At 38.5% G+C, this 22,936-nt stretch overlaps 1 protein-coding gene across 4 annotated transcripts in view; it reads right to left on the bottom strand.

Moving 5' to 3' along the window:
• The window catches only part of LOC111586849 (interleukin-1 receptor accessory protein), a 36,914-nt gene that overhangs the window by 2,651 nt on the left and 11,327 nt on the right, over positions 1 to 22,936 (bottom strand). The window contains exons 3-12 of one of the 4 annotated variants that reach the window (XM_055012319.1): positions 20,596 to 20,791; positions 19,034 to 19,117; positions 14,480 to 14,705; positions 13,480 to 13,648; positions 13,327 to 13,398; positions 12,139 to 12,271; positions 10,934 to 11,082; positions 9,623 to 9,766; positions 6,000 to 6,143; positions 710 to 4,495 (exon numbers count right to left, since the gene is read on the bottom strand). In XM_055012319.1, coding sequence (XP_054868294.1) covers positions 4,035 to 4,495; positions 6,000 to 6,143; positions 9,623 to 9,766; positions 10,934 to 11,082; positions 12,139 to 12,271; positions 13,327 to 13,398; positions 13,480 to 13,648; positions 14,480 to 14,705; positions 19,034 to 19,117; positions 20,596 to 20,791 — 1,778 coding nt within the window. In that variant the 3' untranslated portion in view covers positions 710 to 4,034. Of the gene's footprint in view, positions 1 to 709; positions 4,496 to 5,999; positions 6,144 to 9,622; positions 9,767 to 10,933; positions 11,083 to 12,138; positions 12,272 to 13,326; positions 13,399 to 13,479; positions 13,649 to 14,479; positions 14,706 to 19,033; positions 19,118 to 20,595; positions 20,792 to 22,936 lie in introns of those variants that run through there. The other 3 variants (XM_055012320.1, XM_055012317.1, XM_055012318.1) reach the window with 3 other exon arrangements.

Genomic DNA, 22,936 nt, shown 5'->3' with positions numbered 1-22,936 from the left:
AAAGAAGGAATATATTCAGACTGGAATTTTTTTATTGAACAATTTACTGTTGTTTTACAGATTCATCCCCATTTTGTTAAATCATATTTTTTTATTACATTCAGTCTTTTCCAGTATTTTTACTTTTTCATTCTTCTACAGTGTTTTACAAAATTATATCAGCACAAAATGTCACTATTTTACAGGTATTTGTTTTCTTTTTAAAGAAATTTTTCTGTATAATAGGGTGTGAAAAATGGTAAATTTTTTTTAGCTACTATTTTGCAGATTTTTGCAGATCCACGGTACCTGCTGCCACCGCTGCTAGCACGGTTATCAACTGGTTGCAAGACAAATTTTCTTACCTTCCAGGCAGCACTGCTCAATTCGGCCTTCTAAAAAAGAAAATGAACGTGCAGAAACAAAATACATGCAGTTCACAATTTATCAATATTGACTTCTGGACCAGAGAATGAGGTAAAAAGCTTGTCAGATGATGTCAAACTTTACTTATTGGGCTGTGGTGATGTAAACTGAAATTCAAATGTGTGTTTCTGGACAATAAAACCAGGCAAAGTTTTAGCTCTGGAAAGATTTCATGCTAACCTCAGGAATTCGTACAAAAAATATTTTCAATCATTTGTGAATCATGATGATAAATATATTGTGTGTATTTCTGCAAATGGAAAACAGGAAATGAAAAATTCTGAAATTAAAAATGATGGTGACATTATGTTAAATAAAAAATGCATTTATTAAAACAAAAAAGAACCAACAAACATTAAAAAACAAACACAAACCCCCAAAGATTAGACACAATATAATGCAAAAATGAAAACTTTCGAGCATAAAAAAGTGCAGCATGCTTTTCCCCCATTACAATACAGATTATTTTTTAAAATGTTAGAGGTAAACAGAATAATACAGAAAAATAAAACTTGATGGAGCTGATTTATTGCGCATATACTGAATGTATTAAAATGGAAATATTGACCAAAAACAAAGTGCAGCGTAATAGCAACATTTTAAAGTACTGATTAAGTGAGTTGTATTCTTATTTTCTGACAAATACCTGACCTGCAGTGTATTAATCCCTTTGAAGCATTTTACAGCTGTGATGCTTGTACAGGCAACTGGATATAAACCTGTAAATCCTCCACTATGCAAATGACACCCCACTTCACATCTGTGTTGCTTGTTCCTTAAAATTATTCCTTAATACACCTTCTTACTGAGGTTAAGCAACCATCACAGCTGAGTGTTTTTTTTTTCTTACAAATACATACAAACTGCAGTTCATATTTTCCATTTGAAACATTTTACAGCTGTGGTGCTTCTACGGGCAACTGGATGTGTATCTGAAAATCCTCCCCTATGCAGATGACAACCTGCTTTACATATTTTCTTTTTATCATAATGACTCTCCATAATATCTTTTAACTAAAGTTAAACAATCATCACAGCTGAGTGTTTTAATGTATTAGAATGCTCTCTTCCTCTTACAGCCACTAGACGCTGCAATGAGAGAAGATCGACAACTGAAATGTTTTCCTGTGGCATCCCAACCAGGTAAAAATGCCCTGTGAAACTAAATATTGAAATTCCTTGCAGCCATAGCTTTCCCTTTCTGCATAGTACAAACAAGCTGTGGTGCTTGTACAGGCGACTGGATATAAAACTAAATCTTCTTGTATGCAGATGACACCCTACTTTACATCTGTGTTGCTTGTTTCTTATGACTCTTTAAAATATCTTCTTAATGAGGTTTAGAAGATTAACCTTGGTGGATAAAGTACAACCTAATGTGTCTTAGTGTACAATCAGTTCTAAATGTCAGCCTTGACTGACAGGTGTTTCAATCAATGAGCTCCTGCTGTGGCGGGTTTCTTGTGGTCCTTTTAGCACAAATATTAAGAAGTAAAACCAAACTGCAGGTTCAAGGTTTCAAAATAAGGAACCGGTAAACAAAACACTGCAGCCTGACTTCTTAAAAGCTCTGAACAAACAAGCAACATAAACATACAGTGATAAAGATCAATAGATAGTGTGCAGATTACTCCTCCACTCCTGTGGAACCAGCTCCCAGTTTGGGTTCGGGAGGCAGACATCCTCTCTATTTTTAAGACCAGGCTAAAAACCTTCCTTTTTGACAAAGCTTATAGTTAGGGCTGACTGGGGGACCCTGAGGGGGTCAGCTGGTGTTTTCATTTGCACAACTGATTTCCCCTCTTGACGTCCCTTTAGTCTGCCCCTAGTTATGCTGCTATAGGCCTAGGCTGCTGGGGAACCTCTCTTGATGCACTGAGCCCTTCTCTAACTACCTATGTATTTACTATATATACCATTATTGCATTACATTCACTCTGTTTCTTTCTGTGTCCTTTCTCCGAGTGTCCCTGGTCCCAGAGCTGGATGCTGGATGCTTCAGATGTGTGGTTGTTCTCCCACCAACTGTAACCCTCTACCTCCATCCCTCTACCTCTACCTCTCTACCTCTTCTGTCCCTCTCAACCCGCCCAGCCAGCAGCAGATGGGTCCCCCCACATTAGAGCCGGGTTCTGCTCGAGGTTTTTTTCCCTGTTAAAAGGGTGTTTTCCTTGCCACTGTCGCCTTTTGGCTTGCTCTGGGGGTCAGGCATATGGGTTCTGTAAAGCGTCTTGAGACAATTTGACTGTAATTGGCACTATATAAATAAAATTGAATTGAATTGAATTGAATTGAATTAGTGATTTATGTCTTCTAACTTCCTATATATCTCGTGGTCCAACCAACACTTGGTTATCCGAGCACCTGCTGGACTAGACGGCCATAAAATGTTCTGATTTTGTCCTCTGGCGCCATCCTCAGGTAAAATGTTTAGCTCCAAGACTGGTAGAAATAACATATTGCAGTTGCAACTAATGTAGTATGTACCAAAGTAAAGTTAACATGCTAGCTAACAATGCCGTTTGAGTTAGATGGGAAAGTTAGCAATTTTTTAGCAATGCTAGCAGCACCGCTTCAAGGATTTAAGTCTCTACATGAGAATACCTCAAAGTCTACTTGATTTATCTGCTCCAGATTTGGTTGAGTAAGCTATAGTCAAGCTTATTTGATGCGTACTTGCACCCTGTGAATGAATATGCTTCAGAAGTGTTTAACTTTACAAACTGATGAGTGAAAAAAGGAAATGTCAATGGGAGATGAATTCTATTGTGATTTTGTTGATACTACTTGTGTATTATTAGAAATACAAAGTGTTTTTGACTAGTCGCTGTACAGGAAAAGCTAGTGCATGTTAGCGTGTTAAAGTTGATTGCCAGCATGGCTGTAAACCCGAAGTCTCATTGTAAGATGAAAATAAAGGTCTTGTTTTGGTCTTTCAACTGAATCTCAGGCCCTGTTTTGGTCATAATTCTGTCCAGTCTGAGTCAAAACAGTTCACAGAGAGCCAGAAATTGCTTTAGATAAGAAAACAGGATCGTAGGGGCTTCAACATCAACTTTACTTCGAACGTCTTCAAGAACCTACAAGAGAAGTCCAGTTGATGTCTACTGAAATTCCTTCGATCACCATGACCTGGACAACTGAGAATCTACACAAACAAGAAAACAGGATCTTTTCTGTCGACATGTTTTAAAAATAAAGGCTTTGTTTTGGTGTTTGAACTGAACCTCAGGCTCCGTTTTGATCATAATTCCATCCAGTTGGAGTCAAAGGAGATCGTAGAGAGTCAGAAACTCTTTTAGGCAAGAAAACAGGATCCTAGGAACTTCAGTAGAAATCAACTGGACTTCTTTAGTAGGTTCTTGAAACATCTTCAAGAACCTATAAGGTGGAATCGGATGACTGAGAATCTACTCAGACAAGAAAACAGGATCTTTTCTGTTGACAGATCTGTGAAGGAATCGAGAAGAAACTTTGGATTTGTTGGGTTTTTCTGTAGATGCTTAGAGATGATAAGTGTTGTGATCCGGCGCCACCTAAATAAACCGAACGGCACTGAATTGATAGTAGAAACAGTTCATTGGTGACTGTAAAGCTACATGATGCTAACAGCAGCGCCATCGCTGCTGCTATGACGCACAGTTCAGAACCTTCTGCGGGTCTTTGACGGTGTTGCTGATGAGGCCCGTCTGGGAGTTGGTGCTGTTCTGACTGTGAAGCCTCATCAGAACCGCCTCCTTGTTGCCGCCTTCCTCTTCCTCCTCCTCTTCCTCCCGGCCGACCCTCCTCACCGGCAGCTCCACCCTCAGCCTCTTCCAGAACCGGGACGTCAGCTCCCTGGACTTGTCTCCCTGCCACCGGACCAGCGCCAGGGCCACCCGGGCCCTCCTCAGCTCCCGGACCCAGGAATGCCGCTGCACCGGTTTGTACTGGACCAGGATGACCCGCAGGTGTCCGCCCAGCGCCATGCCGTCGATGCCGGCCTTCAGCTCCAGCAGCGCCTGGGAGCCCTGCGAGGCGTAACCTGGACTCACCACCACCAGGAGGCGCCGACTCCGGGCCACGAAACTCAGAGTCTCATCGGTGATGGCTGCAGGGAGACGGCAGGTTAATATGACACCTGCAGGAGTACTGCAAGTACTACAAGCACTGAAGCAGTCGGAGCAGTGTTAGTAGTACTGGCAGTAGGAGGAGCAGTCGTTGTAGTAGTAGTAGTAGTAGTAGCAGCAGTACTGGTCAAAGTAGCAAGAATATTTGTAGTGAGGAGAAGGACGAAGACAAGAAGGATGAGACGCTGTAGTAGAGCTAAGAATATCCAGCAGTAGTACTTGTGGATAAAGTACTTGGCCATGTACAAGGTGTACAAAAACAAGACAGACAAGTACCAGTACTACTAAAAAAAGTAGAAGTAGTAAAGGAACATTAGCTATAATTCTAATACTAGTACAGGACAAAGAGCAAGAGGAATGGTAGCAGCAGAAGTCCCAACAGGAGTACTACAAGTACTGAAGTAGCTGAAGTAGCTAAAACCTCAGCACTGAGGAAGGAGTTGCAATAGCAGTAGTACTGGCAGTAGAAGGAGCAGCAGTAGTAGTAGCAATACTAGTCAAAGTAGCACGGATATTTGTAGTAATATGAGGAGAAGGACAAGAGGGACAAGATGCAGTAGCAGAGATAAGAGTACTATCTTTAGTACTTTTAGATGAAGTATTACTAGGTATACAAATAGTACAAGACCAAGCAAGAAGGGTAAGTAGTAGTACTGCTCGTAAAAGTGGAAGTAGTAAAGGAACTTTACCTGTAGTACTAGTAGAGGTCAAGGAGCAAAAGGAACAGTACCAGCAGAAGTTCCAACAGGAGTACTACAAGTACTAGAGTAGCTGAAGTAGTAGGAGTTTAATAGTAGCAGTATTGGCTGTAGGAGAAGTGTTCACTAATAGTAGTAACAATACTGGTCAAAGCTGCACAAATATTTGTAGTATTATGAGGCGAAGGACAAGAAGGTCAAGACGCAATAGCAGAAGTAAGAATATACAGCAGTAGTACTGGTGGATAAAGTACTTGGCTAAGGAGCAAGAGGAATGATAGCAGCAAAGGTTGCAACAGGAGTATTTCAAGTACTGAAGTAGCTGAAGTAGTAGCAGTACATCTAATAGTAGTACTGGCTGTAGGAGGAGCAGTTGTGGTAGTAGTGTGAATATTTGTAGTAATACAAGGAGCAGGAGGACAAGAGAATGAGACACAGTAGTAGAGATGAGAGCACAAGCTGTAGTACTTGTAGATGAAGTAGTACGTAAATACAAGACAAAACAAAAAGAAGGCAATATTAATTTGAATACTATTAATATATACTATGTGTACAAGTCATTATTGTGAGTACTGCAGTATTACTATGAATAAACTGCGGTATTACTGAGTGTCCTACAGCATATCTTTAAAATACTGCATATATTACTGTGTATACTGCTGTACTAGTGTGTGCACAGCAGCATTACTGTGATTGTACTGCAGTATTACTGTGATTGCACTGCAGTATTACTGTGATTGTACTGCAGTATTACTGTGAATATACTGCAGTATTAGTGTGTACTCACTCCCTCCAGGTAGACTGTCTCTGTCAAAGATACACACTGAGTATCCCAGCTCGTTCTCCAGAACTCTTCGTAGCGTCGATAGAACAAACTGTTCTTCTTCACTGTTCCTAGCGTACGAGATGTAGACGTCGTACTCCTTATCGTCTACACACACACACACACACACACACACACACACACACACACACACACACACACACACACACACACACACAGTTAGTGATTATTGATAGACATTTCCACGTTTATCTGATCTCAGTAAGTCCCTCAGTTAACTTCATGGTGCGTTCAGGAACATCCTGTTCATTTCTGTACCGCTGATAGAATCTTTACTTTAATCTGCTGTATGGATTTTACAAAATGTCTTTAAAATGACAGTTTTTGAGTAATTTCAACAATTTTTAGTCCAGTTTTGAGTCTATGTTCATCATCAGTAGAAAGATGTTTCTCCATGCTGAATGGATCTCCAACAACTTGCTGCTCTGTTCACTGTTTCTGAGCCGAGCTGCATTTATTTCCAGTAGCTTAGATTTTCCTCCAAATCAAAAATTGTACAAAATACCTCAAGAAATGTCCAATACAATTCAATAAAACTGTCCAAAATGACTACAAATCAGTTCAAAATGACACAATAATCGACTAAAATGACCCAAAAAACTCTCCAGAATTATTTGAGACTTGTTTAAAATGACTCAGAATGTGTTAAAAATGACAGTTTTTGGGTCGTTATGGACAATTTGAGTCATTCTGGAGAATTTTTATTCCAGTTTTGAGTCTCTGTTCATCATCAGTAGAAAGATGTTTCACCATGCTGAATGTATCTCCAACAATTTGCTGCTCTGTTCACTGTCTGGGCTGAGCTGCATTTATTTATTGATCCAGTAGGTTTTATTGTCGTTTAACTCTGAAACTGTCTAAAATGATTTGAAATTTGTCCAAAGTAACATTAAATTGTCCAAAAATAACTAAAAAATGCCAAAAATAATTTGAAAACTGTCCAAAATTACTTAAAATTAATTTAAAATGACAGAAAATTTGCTAAAATTAATTTTTTTGAGTCATAATAGACAATCTAAGAAATTTTGGTCAAATTTTTTGTCATTTTTTGTTTTGATTCTCTGCACAAAAACTGTCAAAATGTCTTTAAAGTAGCTCAAAATGACTCAGTTTGTTCAAAGTTAAAATTCTTGAGTCATTATGAACTATTTAAGTAATTCTGGACAATTTTCTGGGTTATTCTCAACTATTTTAAGTCACTGTTTCACCATGCTGAATGTATCTCCAACAACTTGCTGCTCTGTTCACTGTTTCTAAGCCATGCTGCATTTATTTCCAGTAGCTTTGATTTTCCTCCAAATCAAAAATTGCACAAAATACCTCAAGAATTGTCCAATATAATAAAACTATCCAAAACTACTACAAATCAGTTCAAGATGACTCAAAAATTGTCTAAAATGACCCAAAAACTCTCTAGAATTACTTGAAACTATTTCAAAATGACAGTTTTTGGGTCATTATGGACAATTTGAGTAATTTTGAACATGTTTTAGTCCAGTTTTGAGTCTCTGTTCATCATCAGTAGAAAGATGTTTCACCATGCTGAATGTATCTCCAACAACCTGCTGCTCTGTTCACTGCTTCTGAGCCGAGCTGCATTTATTTTATTAGTCACTGCAATGACAATATCATCTATAAATAATGATGATGGCTCAAACCGGAATCTTTTGATTTTTCTCGTTAAAAACTCCCCAAACTGAAGGTGAATCTTTATCTGGTCGTCATGGCGACCACCAGATCACAGATTAGACGTTTCACACGACAGGAAGTTAAAAATGTTGCGTCTCCACCTTCGTCAGAACGAGATAAAGATTCAAATACGACACCGGTCAATTTTTCTGCTTGTTGGATGGAAATTCTTCGCGACAGAAGATTTTTCTGTCGTGTTTAATGAAATTCGATGGTTTAGATGAACGTTTACGTCATTTATTATCAGGTTTTAGATCATTTCTCATCTGTTGTTTCCCTTAAAGTCCCTTAAAATCAATGGCTGCTTTTCCTCCATTATTTCTGTCTTTTAGTGTATTAACTTCCTGCATTTCTTCTTCTTTGTTTTATATTTTCTGAAATATGTGCATTTTAGTCGGAGCTTTTCAGTGTAAAAGTCTTTCCTTGGTTTGAAAATTTACAAATAAAAAGTTTTGACATGGATTTACTTTTTCAGTTTAAAAGTCCTTTAAGTTTTCTTTTTCAAATTAAAAGTCTTGTCTTAGTTTTACTTTTTCAAAGTAAGAGTCTTTCCTGAGCGTTAACTTTTTAAAATGAAGTCTTTTCTTAGCTTTAAATTTTTCAAAGCAAGAGTTTTCTTAGCTTTAACTTTTTCTAATTAAAAGAATTTTCTTAGTTTTAGTTTTTTCGAAGTAAGAGTCTTTCCTTAGCTTTAACTTTTTCAAATTAAAGGTATTTTCTTAGTGTTACTTTTTCATATTAAAAGTCTTTGCTTAGGTATACATTTTCAAAGCAAGAATCTTTGCTTATTTTTTCAAATTAAAAGTATTTTCTTAGTTTTCAGTTTTTCAAATTAAAAGTATTTTCTTAGTTATACTTTTTAGATTAAAAATCTTCTCTGAGCTTTAACTTTCCAAATGAGAAGTATTTTCTTAGCTTGAACTTTTTCAAATTAGAGGTCTTTTCTTAGTTTTAAAATTTTCTAATTAAAGTCTTTCTTGGTTATAATTTTTCAGAGGTTTTTTTAACATTCAACTTTTCCAAATTAAAAGTATTTTCTTAGCTTAAATTTTTTCAAAGTAAGCGTCCTTTTCAAATTAAAAGTCTTTTCTTAGTTTTACTTTTTGAAATGAAAATATTTTCTTAGTTTTACTATTTCAGTGTAAAAGTATTTTCTTAGTTTTCAGTTTTTCAAATTAAAAGTCTTTTCTTAGCAATATTTTTTCAAAGTAAGAGTGTTTTCTTAGTTTAACATTTTTCAAATTAAGACGTTTCTTAGTTTTATTTTTCAGTTCAAAAGTCCTTTCTTAGGTTTGTTTTTCAAATTAAAAGTCTTTTCTTGGTTTTAATTATTCAGTATAAAAGTCTTTTCTTAATAGCTTTTTCAAATTAAAAGCCTTATTTTTTTCTGTTTAACAGGAGAAATTCTTCTCGACGCCGAGGTTCTTTGAGTTTATTTTTAAATGTAATTTTACTGCTTCTAGTTAATTATTCAGTTGAGTCGCCTGCATTCATTTATTATCAGTCTGTTGTCATTTTATTGTTTGTTTGAAGCAGGAAATAATAAACGTTTAGTTATAATTATAATCACAGCTGTTGTGTTTTTCTGTGTTTGGGAATTAGAAGAGATTAGATCTGATCAGTTTTAAGGACATTTATAATTGAATTTAAATCTCAAAGTTAAACTGTGAGAATTAAAACTAAAGGCGCTGATTAAAGCTCTGCCGTAAAATTCCACTGAATCAAACTTTAATAATCTAAATGCTGCGACGGATCCGATTGGAACCGGAGAGATTAAAGTCAGATAGCTGGCAGGAACGACGGCAGCTTTACGACTTGATGCGTTTCAGTAATCAGATAAAAAGCTGCAGCAGCGACCGGAGGAGCAGGAAACTCACCTGTGTGGCGTTCGTCGGTACCGAACCAGGACCGATAGAGCAGCAGCAGCTCCAACCAGAACACGTGATAGACGACGAACAGCAGCAGCATGAGGAGCAGAGTGACGCCCAGACCACAGCCCAGCTCCACGGACGGCAGCCACACTGAAGACACGACAGAAAAATGAAACCAGCAACGAGTCCACAGGGGTCACGAATCCTGTAATCTCCACAATTGACTTAAAATGGGTTCAAAATGTCATAAAACGCTGGAAAACTCACTCAAAAGCTGCAAAAAACAACTTGAAAATGTTCAAAATGAGTGAAAAATTGCTCAAATTAAGATTTTAGAGATTTCGAGTCAAGTCTCAGACAATTTATTTAGTCGGGTTTTGATTCTTTGCACAAAAGTAGCACAAAAATCGCCCAAAATGATTAAAGAACTTGCCAAAAAAAAATCAGAAACTGTCTCAAAATAGCTTAGAATTTGTTCAAAATTAAAATTTTTGAGTCATTATGGACAATTTAAGTGATTTTGGACAATTGTCCGAGTTATTTTCAACTATTTTTAGTCTCTGTTTCACCATGCTGAATGTATCTCCAACAACTTGCTCCTCTGTTCACCGTTTCTGAGCTGAGCTGCATTTATTTCATTCATCCAGTACGTTGAATTGTATTTTAAGACTAAAATTGTCCTAAATGGTTTAAAAACTTGACTAAAATAACTTGAAACCTGTACAAAGTAACATTATATTGTACAAAAAAGACTCACAAATAGTCCAAAATTACTTAAAACTTATTTAAAATGACAGAAAATTCGTTCAAATTAAAAAAAATTTAATCATAACAGACAATCTAAGAAACTTTGGCCAAGTTTTTTGTTATTTTTGACCATTTTTAAGAATCATGTTTCACCATGCTGAATGTATCTCCAACAACTTGCTCCTCTGTTCACAGTTTTTTATTCTTAGTCGGAAAATTGTTCAAAATAACTTGAAAACTGTCCAGAATTACTTAAAACTAATTCAATATAACCATGTTTGAGTCTTTATGGACAATTTAAGTCATTATTGATGAGTTTTTGTGTCTTTCTGAACTAGTTTTAAATAAAAACAGTTAGTTTGTAACATGCGACGGCTCCAACTTTATTTCTGGATCAAACATCTTATTTTCTTCATCAAGAGAGTTGTTAGAAAACTGGAACCAAGAACTTGTATTTAGCATTTAGGAAAGTGAGAGAGAACCTTTATTCCATTTGCTGTTACAGCTCGAAGATGGTAAACTCTGTCAGTGCTTTTATTGTGAAACATCTACAGGAAGTTCAGTCCTCACCGTCCTCCCGCAGCTGGACTCTTCGGGTCTCGAAGCCTCTTTCGTTCTTCACAGAACAGTTGAATTCTTTGTTCAGGTCCTCAGACTGGAAGTCCTGGATCAGCAGGACATTCTCGATGAAACGATCCCCACGGTCGTAGTCCACCTGCCTGTAGGCATTTCAAAATAAAACACATGTTGTAGGTGAGTTTATTTAAATTCTACATCATGTTGCATGGGACATTAAAAAGGATGCCAGATTCACATCATGATGCTGCCACCACCGTGCTTCACATCATGATGCTGCCACCACCGTGCTTCACATCATGATGCTGCCTCCACCATGCTTCACATCATGATGCTACCACCACCATGCTTCACATCATGATGCTGCCTCCACCATGCTTCACATCATGATGCTGCCACCACCGTGCTTCACATCATGATGCTGCCACCACCATGCTTCATATCATGATGCTGCCACCACCGTGCTTCACATCATGATGCTGCCACCACCGTGCTTCACATCATGATGCTGCCTCCACCATGCTTCACATCATGATGCTACCACCACCATGCTTCACATCATGATGCTGCCTCCACCATGCTTCACATCATGATGCTGCCACCACCGTGCTTCACATCATGATGCTGCCACCACCATGCTTCATATCATGATGCTGCCACCACTGTGCTTCATATCATGATGCTGCCACCACCATGCTTCACATCATGATGCTGCCACCACCGTGCTTCATATCATGATGCTACCACCACCATGCTTCACATCATGATGCTACCACCACCATGCTTCATATCATGATGCTGCCACCACCGTGCTTCATATCATGATGCTGCCACCACCGTGCTTCACATCATGATGGTCGTTTTCAGTCTTTGTTGTTTTGTGTTTCATTATGTTACTATGTAGAGCTGAGTAAAAGGCTAAACTTCCACAATTTTGTTATAAAATTCTATTTCAGTGACATAAACCTTTAAAATTATAAATTGCCAAACATTAGCCACTGAAATTATTTAAAATTTGCATCCCTAATGTGTCTGCTACAAACTGTGCCTCCATCTATGATGCCTGATGTCAAAAATGGATCGTTTTACGGTTGTGTTGGTACCAATCGGCTATAAAATGCCCCGATCGATCCTAATTCCTGACGTCTGAGTTGAGTTTTAGTGTAATGGAATGCAGATGTGTCGTGTTTTCTCTGCACCTGGTGGTTTGTGAGAATCGCTGGTCGGCCAGCTTGTCCAGCGTCTTCCCGTCCACCGTCCACCAGATCTCTGGGACCGCGTCCGGCCGGATGATGGGAAAGTGACCCGTGCAGTTCAGACGGACCTTTGAACCTGAACAGCAGAGAACAAACCAGAACATGAAGCACGCAAACATTCCTCAGGCTGAGTTCACCAAGTCCAGCTGCTGCAGCCTCGTTCTGAACGGACGGTTAAACCTCTGAGAGTTGGATCTACTGCTGCAGTTTAAAGGAAGGCTGTTGGCAGATGAAGCTCCGTCTCCGTTTAACGTCCCGACGGAGCTGCAGGTGGACGAGGCCAAACAGAAAACAGCTGATGACGGGTGAAGATGAACAACTGCAGCGTTTGTGAGTTTCCATAAACTGTAGATGGTCTTTTTACACCATCTGATCAGAAAATTACAGTTTCACTGGATTAAAATCAGGAAAGTTTTTCGTTATTCTATCGATAGTTTCAGTGATTTGAAATTAAAAAAGATGTGAGACTAGATTTCTACAAAGTTAAATGATTAAAAACATGAAACATAAAATAGCTGACTGCCACCACCATGTTTCACATCATGATGCTGCCACCACCATGCTTCACATCATGATGCTGCCACCACCGTGCTTCACATCATGATGCTGCCACCACCATGCTTCACATCATGATGCTGCCACCACCGTGCTTCACATCATGATGCTGCCACCTCCATGCTTCACATCATGATGCTGCCACCACCGTGCTTCACGTCATGATGCTGCCACCACCGTGCTTCACGTCATGATGCTGCCACCACCATGCTTCACGTCATGATGCTGCCACCGCCTTGCTTCACATCATGATGCTGCCACCACCGTGCTTCACATCATGATGCTGCCACCACCGTGCTTCACATCATGATGCTGCCACCGCCATGCTTCACATCATGATGCTGCCACCGCCTTGCTTCACATCATGATGCTGCCACCGCCATGCTTCGCATCATGATGAATCAAGATCTGGAGCTGAATTAACAAGTCCGCTTCCCAAATAAGGAGACATACAGTTTCTGGCCAATAAATGGTGTAATTCTGGCAGTTTCTTTTCAAGAAAACATGCTTTTCATGCTGCTGGAGGTTGTGGGGATGAAGAACAATCTATATAAATACGCTTTGCTGTGAACTTACCTGGTTTTACAGTGGACACGAGGTCTTTAGGTGGCCGGAGGATGCTGGGATATTTGGGCACAGTAGGTGGATCTGTGAGGATAAAACACATCAGCGTTTATCTTTACAGTTCGGTTCATCAACGATCTGTCAGTACTGTTGTTGTTTTCTCACAGATGGCAGTGACATTGATGCTCCTGGTGAAGTTCAGCGTCTTTCCTCTCCTCTGGTAGTGGACCGTGCAGAAATATAAACCCTGGTAGGAATCCAGCATGACGTAGAACCTCAGACTGGCTCCGTTCTGCTGCCGCTCATTGTTCCAGAACGGATACTGTCGGCACATCTGGAGTCAAAGGACCAGGAAACACAGAGGTCAGACCAAAACTCATCCAGTGACAAACTAAAGCCACCATGATAGACAGATTTATAAAACTAATCTCAGCTGAATCTGCAGCTTCCATCGATGTCATCATGAATCTTAACAGTGAGTTTCAGGGACAACATTACAACACAGACAAGTGAGTAAATGACGGTGAACACTTCTGTTTGTAAAGTCAATAAAACCACCACAAACAGACATAATATTTCAACAAAAAGACTCCAAACCAAATAAAAACCTAAAACCGCCACAGAGAGACAAAAAAATGACCACAAAAAGACTCAACACAATCAGCAAAGAGACACAAAATTTAAAAAAAGGCTCCATACCACAGAAAAACCATAAACAACCACAAAAGAGACACAAAACAATCGTAACGGCATAAAACGACCAAAAAAAGACTCAAACCACCAACAGAGACGAAAAACCTACCAAAATAAGACACAAAATAACAAAAAGACAAAATGAATACAGAGACAAAAAACGACTAGAAGATGCAAAACAACCATAAAAGACAAAACAACAACAACAAAGAGACACAAAACAACCACAAACAGATTCAAACCACCAACAGAGAGACACAAAATGGCACAAAGAGACACAAAACAACCACAAAAAGATGCAAAACATCCACAAAGAGACACAAACGCGCCCACAGACAGTTCATACGCTGCGTAAACTCTGGTATATCAATAATCCAGCTGTGTTTCCTCTTGTTGCGTGTCCTTCCTGTGTGTTGCGTCTCTAACTTGACTCTCCACATGCAGTACGCAAACAGACAGACGGACGTAATACCGAGAGTTCTCGTCTCACATGGTACCAGGTGACCGTCGGTTCGCCGTCGGCCATCTTGGCGGCGTCCTGCAGGTCGGGGCAGTCCAGCCTTTTCCCGCCCTGCAGCCCGATGTACTCGCTGGTCGCTGCCACGGCAACCGGAGGCTCGCAGTCGACGCCTCGAACCACCTGGTCAGGCCGCAACACCGTCAGGCGCATGGCGATCTTACTGCAGGACGACTTGTTGCTGCAGGAGAAACGAATAAAAAAAGAACAGTATGACTATCAAAGGCTACAAAGTGAAAGGAAGTTGTTTTTAAAAAGTTGCACGGAGCAGAAGAACTAGACGAAACCAACATGTAGGTCAGCTGGTGCTGCAGAGGGAACCACAAACCAACAACAAGACGACTTTAGAAGTCATTATTGATCTTTGAAACAACGGAAAGAAAAAAGTATTTCCATTCCTCTGCAGCTTAACTAAATACTGCTTTCATTCAATCACGAGCTTTGACATCCAGATTTAAAACAATAAATCAGTCTAAAGAACTAGGAAAAACTCTTCTGGAAGTCACTGGAACTTGTTAAAGTCATGTTATTTTCATTACTAGTGGGATTTAAAAATGACCACAAAAAGACTCAAGATGCCAAAATAGACACAAAATGACTAAAAAACACAACAACAATAGCGAAGAGACATTAAGGGACCACAAACAGAAACAAAACAACCACAAAAAGACTCAAAACAACAACACAGAGACGCAAAACAACCACAAAGAGACACAAAACAACCACAGACGCAAAACAACCACAAAAAGACTCAAAACAACAACACAGAGACGCAAAACAACCACAAACAGACACAACACAACACAACCACAAAGAGACACAAAACAACCACAGACACAAAACAACCACAAAAAGACTCAAAACAACAACACAGAGATGCAAAACAACCACAAAGAGACACAAAACAACCACAAAGAGACACAAAACAACCACAGACACAAAACAACCACAAAAACACTCAAAACAACAACAACACAGAGACGCAAAACTACAGACACAAAACAACCACAGACACAAAACGACCATAGAGACACAAAACGACCACAAAGAGACACAAAACAATCACAAAATAACCAGACACATAATGACCATAGAAACAAAACAACCACAAAACAACCACAAAGAGACACAAAACAACCATAAAGAGACACAAAACAACCACAAAGAGACACAAAACAACCACAAACTCAAAATACACACAAAAATACTTAAAAATACTGCAGAAGTGCCACAAAAAATGTTCCTTATAAACTTTGTCACTTAGATTAACTTTTCTAAAGCGATACAATGGATAATTTAAAAGTTTCTTTAACATTTAATGACAAAAACGTCTCCGTCAGTCGAAGCCATGAGCCAAAGATTTTCAAACTGTTGCTGCATAAATAATTATAATAAACAGAACATTAGTCAGAACTTCAGGCTTCAGTTTCTAAACGCCTGCAAATTTTCTGACTGTGAAAAGCTTCTAAGAAGACGGGGAGGAAGCAGGAAGTGACTTCTGACCACGCAGGAAAGATGAACTAGATCAGAATCACGTTCAAAGTTCTGTCAGCGGCAGCATCCTTCAGTAATCTGTAAATCCGTTGCTGTTTCTGCTGTGAATCTTGACGTCTAGCTGCAGCTTTAATGCACCTCCTGGCAGCATCAGCAGATGTATCTCCATCTCTAAGTGCCATCAATCCGCCCACTGAAGGCTGGTTCTCACCAGGCTTCCAGGTTTGGGATGCTGCCTTTAAATGTGACTGAAGATATGAGCGCTGCCATAAAAAAAGGAGTCAAAAAAAACCTGTAAAAACGCTGGCAGCAGAAGGTACCAAACAGTCGTTAAAGTAAAAGACCGACATAATTCAACAGTTCATGACCGTAAAACCCAACCGGAACTCTGGAGACCTGACGATTCTAAAAGACAAGAGAACTGTGAGGCTGCTTTCACTGGAAGATGGATTTAAAAGTGACCAAAAAAAGAATAAAGATGACAGAAGTGAAACAAAACAACCACAAAGAGACACAAAATGACCACAAAGAGACACAACACAACTATAAAAAGATACAAAACAACCACAAAGAGACACAACATGACTACAAAAAGACACAAAACGATCACAAAGAGAGACAAAATGACCACAACAGGCACAAAAAAAACTATAAAGAGACACAATACTGTTATCTTAATGAACTTTACAGTTTTTAAATGGTCTGTGACATTTCTCTGTTGTTATTTTCAGATTTTGGAGTGTTTTGTTTAACTTTTTACAAACTGATCCAGTAGTGACAAGCTTTTATTGTTAAAAAATGGTTAAATACTGGATTTACTTTTAAATACAGTATGTGACTTTTACAGTTTTTGAATGTTCTAGTAGTTTTTTTGTGCGCGTTTTTTCCCCAAATCCTGGATATCAGTACTTTAATGATTATTTTACAGATATTTACTGTTATTTTCACAGTTTTTGCTCAGTATTATTCTGTTTTTTCATTACATTTTTGTTTATTTTCCCACTTTTGCTGCCAGTTTTTCAAAAGTAATTGTTGTTTTCAGTTTGCGTTGGGGTCAGTTTCTGCCTCGGAGTTCTACAGGATGTTGATTCTGTCACTCTGGGAGGAATATTTTGCTTCTTTTCTGGTCAGCAGCAGCAGAATCATTTCCACCGACGGCCTCCAGAAAGCTGCAGCGACTAACTGGATTCAGACGTGCTCAGGAAATAGTCTGATCCCGTTAGCGGCTGTTTACTGGGAGCTCTGGATGGAGTCCAGAGGACCGATCACATCTGAACCTCCGTCCTCCTCGGCAGCCGATCTTTAAGACGCCACTTTGGCTGATTAAGTGTCGCTCAGCCAAAGACGAAGATCGAAGCTGCGGCGCTGCAGCGGATTCTGCTGCGGCGTCGCATGTCCTGCAACCGCCTCATCTACCCAGAAACGCCACTCAGAGAAGCATTTTATCACATTTAATCTGAATTTAATCTGCAGCTGAAACCATCAAACAGTCAGAATGACTCAAACTCAACTGACAAAAAAAAAGCTCAACTGAAGGGATTTAATGAGATATCAGAGCTGTAAAATACGAAATATTTCAATAAAATCACCACAACAGCAAAAAATTCAGTCAGAAAATCACCTTCTTGAATGGAAACTTGCACCAATATTCACTGTTAAACCTGTAATATTACAATCTGCACTACAAATACACATATTAACTGACTTTAATTCTAGTTTTTAGGACAGAAACAACAATATTTGCTCATAAATTAGAGCTAATGTTTCTAAAGCTGCACCCACTGATCATTTTCTGCTTTAATCGATTCATTTTGGTCTCTAAAATGTCAGAAAAATGTGAAAAATGTGGCTCACAGTTTCATCAAATGTCTTGTTTTGTTAACAAACCAAAGAATATTCAGTTTACTGTCATAAAGTAGGAAAGAAACCAAAAAATATTCACAATTAACTATTTTTTTCTTGAAAAATGTTCCCTATTGATGAATCTATTATCGAAATAGCTTCAAATTAGCTTAATTATTTAACAATTAACAACGAATAAACAATCAATATGTCTAAAACTGTCAGATACCAAAAGCTGACATGTTTTTGATCAATCAGAACCAGATTTTACTCAAAGTTTTCATTGAAAATCTCTTTTTTTCCTGCCAGAAGACATCAACAGCATCAGACTTCATTCAAAATATTTCTAATTTTAGACTTGACTCCATTTAGTCATTTGTGCCAACAAATAAGCTACAATAACAGACTTCATTTAAAAAATCTTCAATTTTAGACCTAATTTGATCCATTTCTAGGTTAAAAAGACATCAATAGCACCAGACCTTACCTAAAATATCCCCGATTTTAGACATAACTTAGTCTATGTGTGGCTGCACAAATATATATAGAGCCAAACGTCATTGAAATTATCTCCAATTCAGGACTCAGTTTGGTCCATTTCTTGGCTAATAAGACTTCAGTAGTACCAGACTTTATTGAAAATAGTCCCAATTTTAGACTCGACTTCCTTCTTTTTTTTGTGCAGTTACAAGGGCATATACAATACCAGACTTCATTCAAAATATCTCCAATTTTAGACCCAATTTGATCCATTTCTTGGCTAAAAAGACATCTATAGTACCAGACTTCATTCAATCTATTTAGTCGTTTTTGCCTACAAATATAACTCCAATACCAGACTTCATTTAACTGATCGCCAAGTTTAGACTTGACTTTATTCTGACTTTGTGTGGCTGCACAAGCACCTATAGATCCAAACTTCAGCTCTAATTTTAGACCCAACTATATTCCATTCCAATCTGTAACACCAAACTTCATTTAAAACATCTCCAGTTTTAGATTTGATGTTATTTAGTTACTGTGTGGCTGTCCAGGCATCTATAATACCAGACTTCATTCTAAATATTCACAATTTAAGACTTGACCTCCTTCATTTCTTGTGTAGTTCCTCATACATCTGTACCACCAGAGTCCATATAAAATCAGCCGTAAATAAGCCGGTGTGTTTCCTACCGCAGCATGCAGATGTACTGTCCGGTGTCGTCGCTGGTCGCCGGCTGCAGCCACAGTCTCTCTCTGTCTTTGCTGAGGCGAGAGCTGCAAGAACAATCAACGGACGTAAATCAGACACGACTCGATGAGAACGACATTAGAACAAACTCTAAACATCATGAGTGACGCTAATCGAGCCACTCGCCCCCCAAACACCATAGATCCTCGTCTGGAAGGGAAATCGTTAGAGCTCCTCATCATTCAGTTCCTCTCAAAGTGTCTCAATTAGAGCAGCAGGAAACCGGGTGGATTTCAGTTATTCTCAGTCAGCAGAACGTCCCGTTTAATATTCACTATAAAGACTCGCTGCTCACAGGATGGAAAACCTGAATATAAACTCCTTTTAATGTGCATTTAAATCCTCCAGCAGCTGATCATTAAACACATCTGACTGGATCAGAGTAAAACCTGCAGCTGTGGAGTCCAATGGTCCATAAGTTCTTATTCAACCTAATTAAGAGTTAGGAATTTTTGTAAAATCTAGATTTTCAGTTAAATTTTGACCAGGATTTTTTTGGAAACAGTGCAGTTATTTTAGTCTCCTCCTCATAATTTCTCCTCTACATGAACAATTTGTACATAAATATTTAGACATTCTTGTCCTCTTTCACCCAATTTGAGTCTCATTGCTGTAGGACTTGTAGTTTTTTCATAAATCACTGGAAATGTTCTGGTATTTAACTGTTGTCTTTATTTCTGAATGGCAGAAGTGTTGCTAGCATTAGCAGTAGCTACTTCCTAATGATATGCCTTGATTTTTCAATGGGAGAACTACCGCTAGCATTAGCAGTAGCTACTCGCTAATGTTATGCCTTTGTTTCTCAGTAGCAGAACTACCGCTAGCATTAGCAGAAGCTACTTGCTGACGTTATGCCTTTGTTTCTCAGTGGCAGAGCTACAGCTAGCATTAGCAGTAGTTACTTGCTAGTGCTACAACCTTATTTCTCAATGGCAGAATTTCGATTAGTATTAGCAGTAGCTCTTTGCTAATGCTATGCCTTTATTTCTCAATGCCAGAACTACCGCTAGTATTAGCAGTAGCTACTTGCTAATGCTATGCTTTTATTTCTCAATGGTAGAACTACCGCTAGTATTAGCAGTAGCTCTTTGCTAATACTATGCCTTTATTTCTCAAAAGTAGAATTACTGCTAGCATTAGCTGCAGTTACTTGCTAATGCTATGCCTTTATTTTTCAATAGCAGAACTACCGCTAGCAATAGTAGTAGCTCTTTGCTAATGCTATCTTTTTATGTCTCAATGGCAGAACTATTGCTAGCATTAGCAGTAGCTACTTGCTAATACTATGCCTTTGATGCTCACTATACCTAGTTAGTTCAAATGTGATGCTAAGAAGTCAAATATTTCCACACAGCTTTAAGATCCAACAGCTATATGTGAGTGCAAGAAGATGGAAAATATAAAGAGGGAACAAATGTAAAACCAACTGGATCTGCAGAGTTTTGGTTTTAAACTGTGGAACCTCCAGAGAAACCAGAGTAACCAGGTGAGTTCTCGGTTTTACCTGGACGTGATCGGTTCCTCCAGGTCCTGACCCTGCAGCAGTCGGTACCAGAACAAGGTGTGTCCAGCACTCTGGGTCGAGGTGTAGTTGTAGACGGAGGGATGAGAGAACAGGGGGCAGGACAGCCAACCGGACTCCCCCTCTAGAACCGACACCCCCGCCTCACTGGACTCCCCCCAGTCATAACACATGGGTTCTGGAAGACAGAATACAAGAGTTTACAAGCAGAACACATCAGGTTTTAAATGTATTTAGGCGGTAATGTAAAATAAAAATAAACTATTCGATGCTTTAGGAATGTACAAATAAATATCACCTGCACAGAAACAAATGTACAATTGAATATCATCTGCATAGAAACAAATGTACAATTAAATATCATCTGCATAGAAACAAATATACAATATCACCTGCATAGAAACGAATGTACAATTAAATATCGTCTGCATAGAAATGAATGTACAAAGTCACTAAAAGCAGCATTTTTTCTGCTTCTATTAGCGTAAAAAGTTGTACTTAATGATGTAAAAAAATTGCGTTTGACCCCAAATCCCCACTATGCGATATGAAGTAGCATATTTTCTGCTTTTGACAACATAAAAAGAAGGGTATTACGTGTTTTTGATTATGTAAAAAATGCTGTTTTATGTCACCAGAGCTTCTTAAACGGGACGTTTTTAGCAGCATATTAGGCTTTTATGCAAAAAAAAGCAGACTTTTTATTGATTTTGACTGTATAAAAAGTGCTGTTTCACTCCAATGCATCAGAGTGCTGTAAAGAATTGTGTGTTTTCTGCTTTTGACAGCGTTTCAGGTGTTTTTGATGACGTAAAAATGACTGTTTTAGTTCACCAGGGCCTCTTAAAAGGGACGATTCAGCCTGTAACACCATGAAAAGCAGCAAATTTGGTGTTTACACAATGAAAAGCAGCGTTTTTATTGTAAGTCACGAGAACAGTTTGAAAAAAAATGTTGCGTTTTGGCTATTAATGGTGTAAAAATTGAGGTCTTAATTTAAATTACATCATAAGACATTAGTTGTGAGTCTAAAGTCGTGGGGCTGGACAGAGGAAGAGGATGAAGGGATGAAACTTTGGCTGTTAGGATGTTTTCTATCTTAATAATCGTAAAGTGATGAGTGAAGGGGAACGTCTCTGGTTCTGGATCCGGTCCAGGCTGTCGGTCCGGCTCTGCTTTTTATGTGAGAATCAAACAGAGCTTAGTGGATGTTAACTGGCCTTGTTAAAAGAACGGTGCTGCTTCGCTTCCATCTCATTAAAGGATTAAAGCTCAGAGGATCCATTAAACACTTTCCCCATTGGTCAGGGGACTTGGAGGCTGCTGGGCTTTGCTTGGATTATTAAAGCTGCTGCAAAAGGCTGCAAAAAGTCACAAAAATATCCAAACTTCTCACTGAGAAACAAGCTGCTGATGTTTCCAGGCTGAAGCCACGGATGGAAAGTTTCCTGACCCTGACTTTGATGCTGAAAATAACCCAGCAGGCTGAGAAAAACTCTGAAACAGCAAATCTGCTGCTTGATTTGATGATTCCAATATGCTTGTTGCTGCTTTTAGCTTTTCTGCAAAGATTTTACACATTTTGCCTTCTTTAAACAAAGAGGTTGAACCAAAAAGTCTGAAATTTGATAGAAATGTAGAGAATAAACCAGGATATGTGAAATTTCCTGTACTTAACAACATTTAACATTGTCTTTCTTCTCTAAAAACAAACAGATTTGACCTATTCTGTGTGGTACTACATGTATTCCCATTTATATGGCACTTTTATCTCTTTTAAAATTACGAGTTCATCCCTCATTCTGTTTCCTTTATGTGAGATAATTTACGAATGTAGAATTAATCATCTGCATAGATAATGACACGATTTAACTTTCATCCATCTGCACAGAAATTTTTGTTTGTGTTCAGATTAAACAACCAGTTACTGAATTTTGTAGCTGAATATTTCTCTAATTTTCACACTGCAGCTGTTGTTGCCTGATTTTATCTTCTATTGAAATTAATTTCACAGAATTTAATATTTAATGGCATAAATTAAAGATTAACACCGTTTTCTTGCCAGGACAGTAAATAATTGCAACAAAGGCAAAAATGATCATCTGCATCTCAGGTTTAGAAACAAGAAATTCAAATTTAACAATATTTATTAGCTGGAAAACAGCAGAAACAAGAGCTTAAATGCAGAACTGATCAAGTTTTTAAAGCATTTAAGCAGTAATATAAACTGAAAAGGAACTTTTTGAGGATTTACAAACGTACAATCAAATACCATCTACATAGAAAATGACACATATTAACCACAACATCTGTTTAAATGTGT

Source organism: Amphiprion ocellaris, chromosome 7, assembly GCF_022539595.1.
Source record: "Amphiprion ocellaris isolate individual 3 ecotype Okinawa chromosome 7, ASM2253959v1, whole genome shotgun sequence".
Classification (NCBI taxonomy): Eukaryota; Metazoa; Chordata; class Actinopteri; family Pomacentridae; genus Amphiprion; species Amphiprion ocellaris.
Note: the sequence above shows the minus strand (reverse complement) of the source record. Positions and strands in the feature narration are given on the sequence as shown.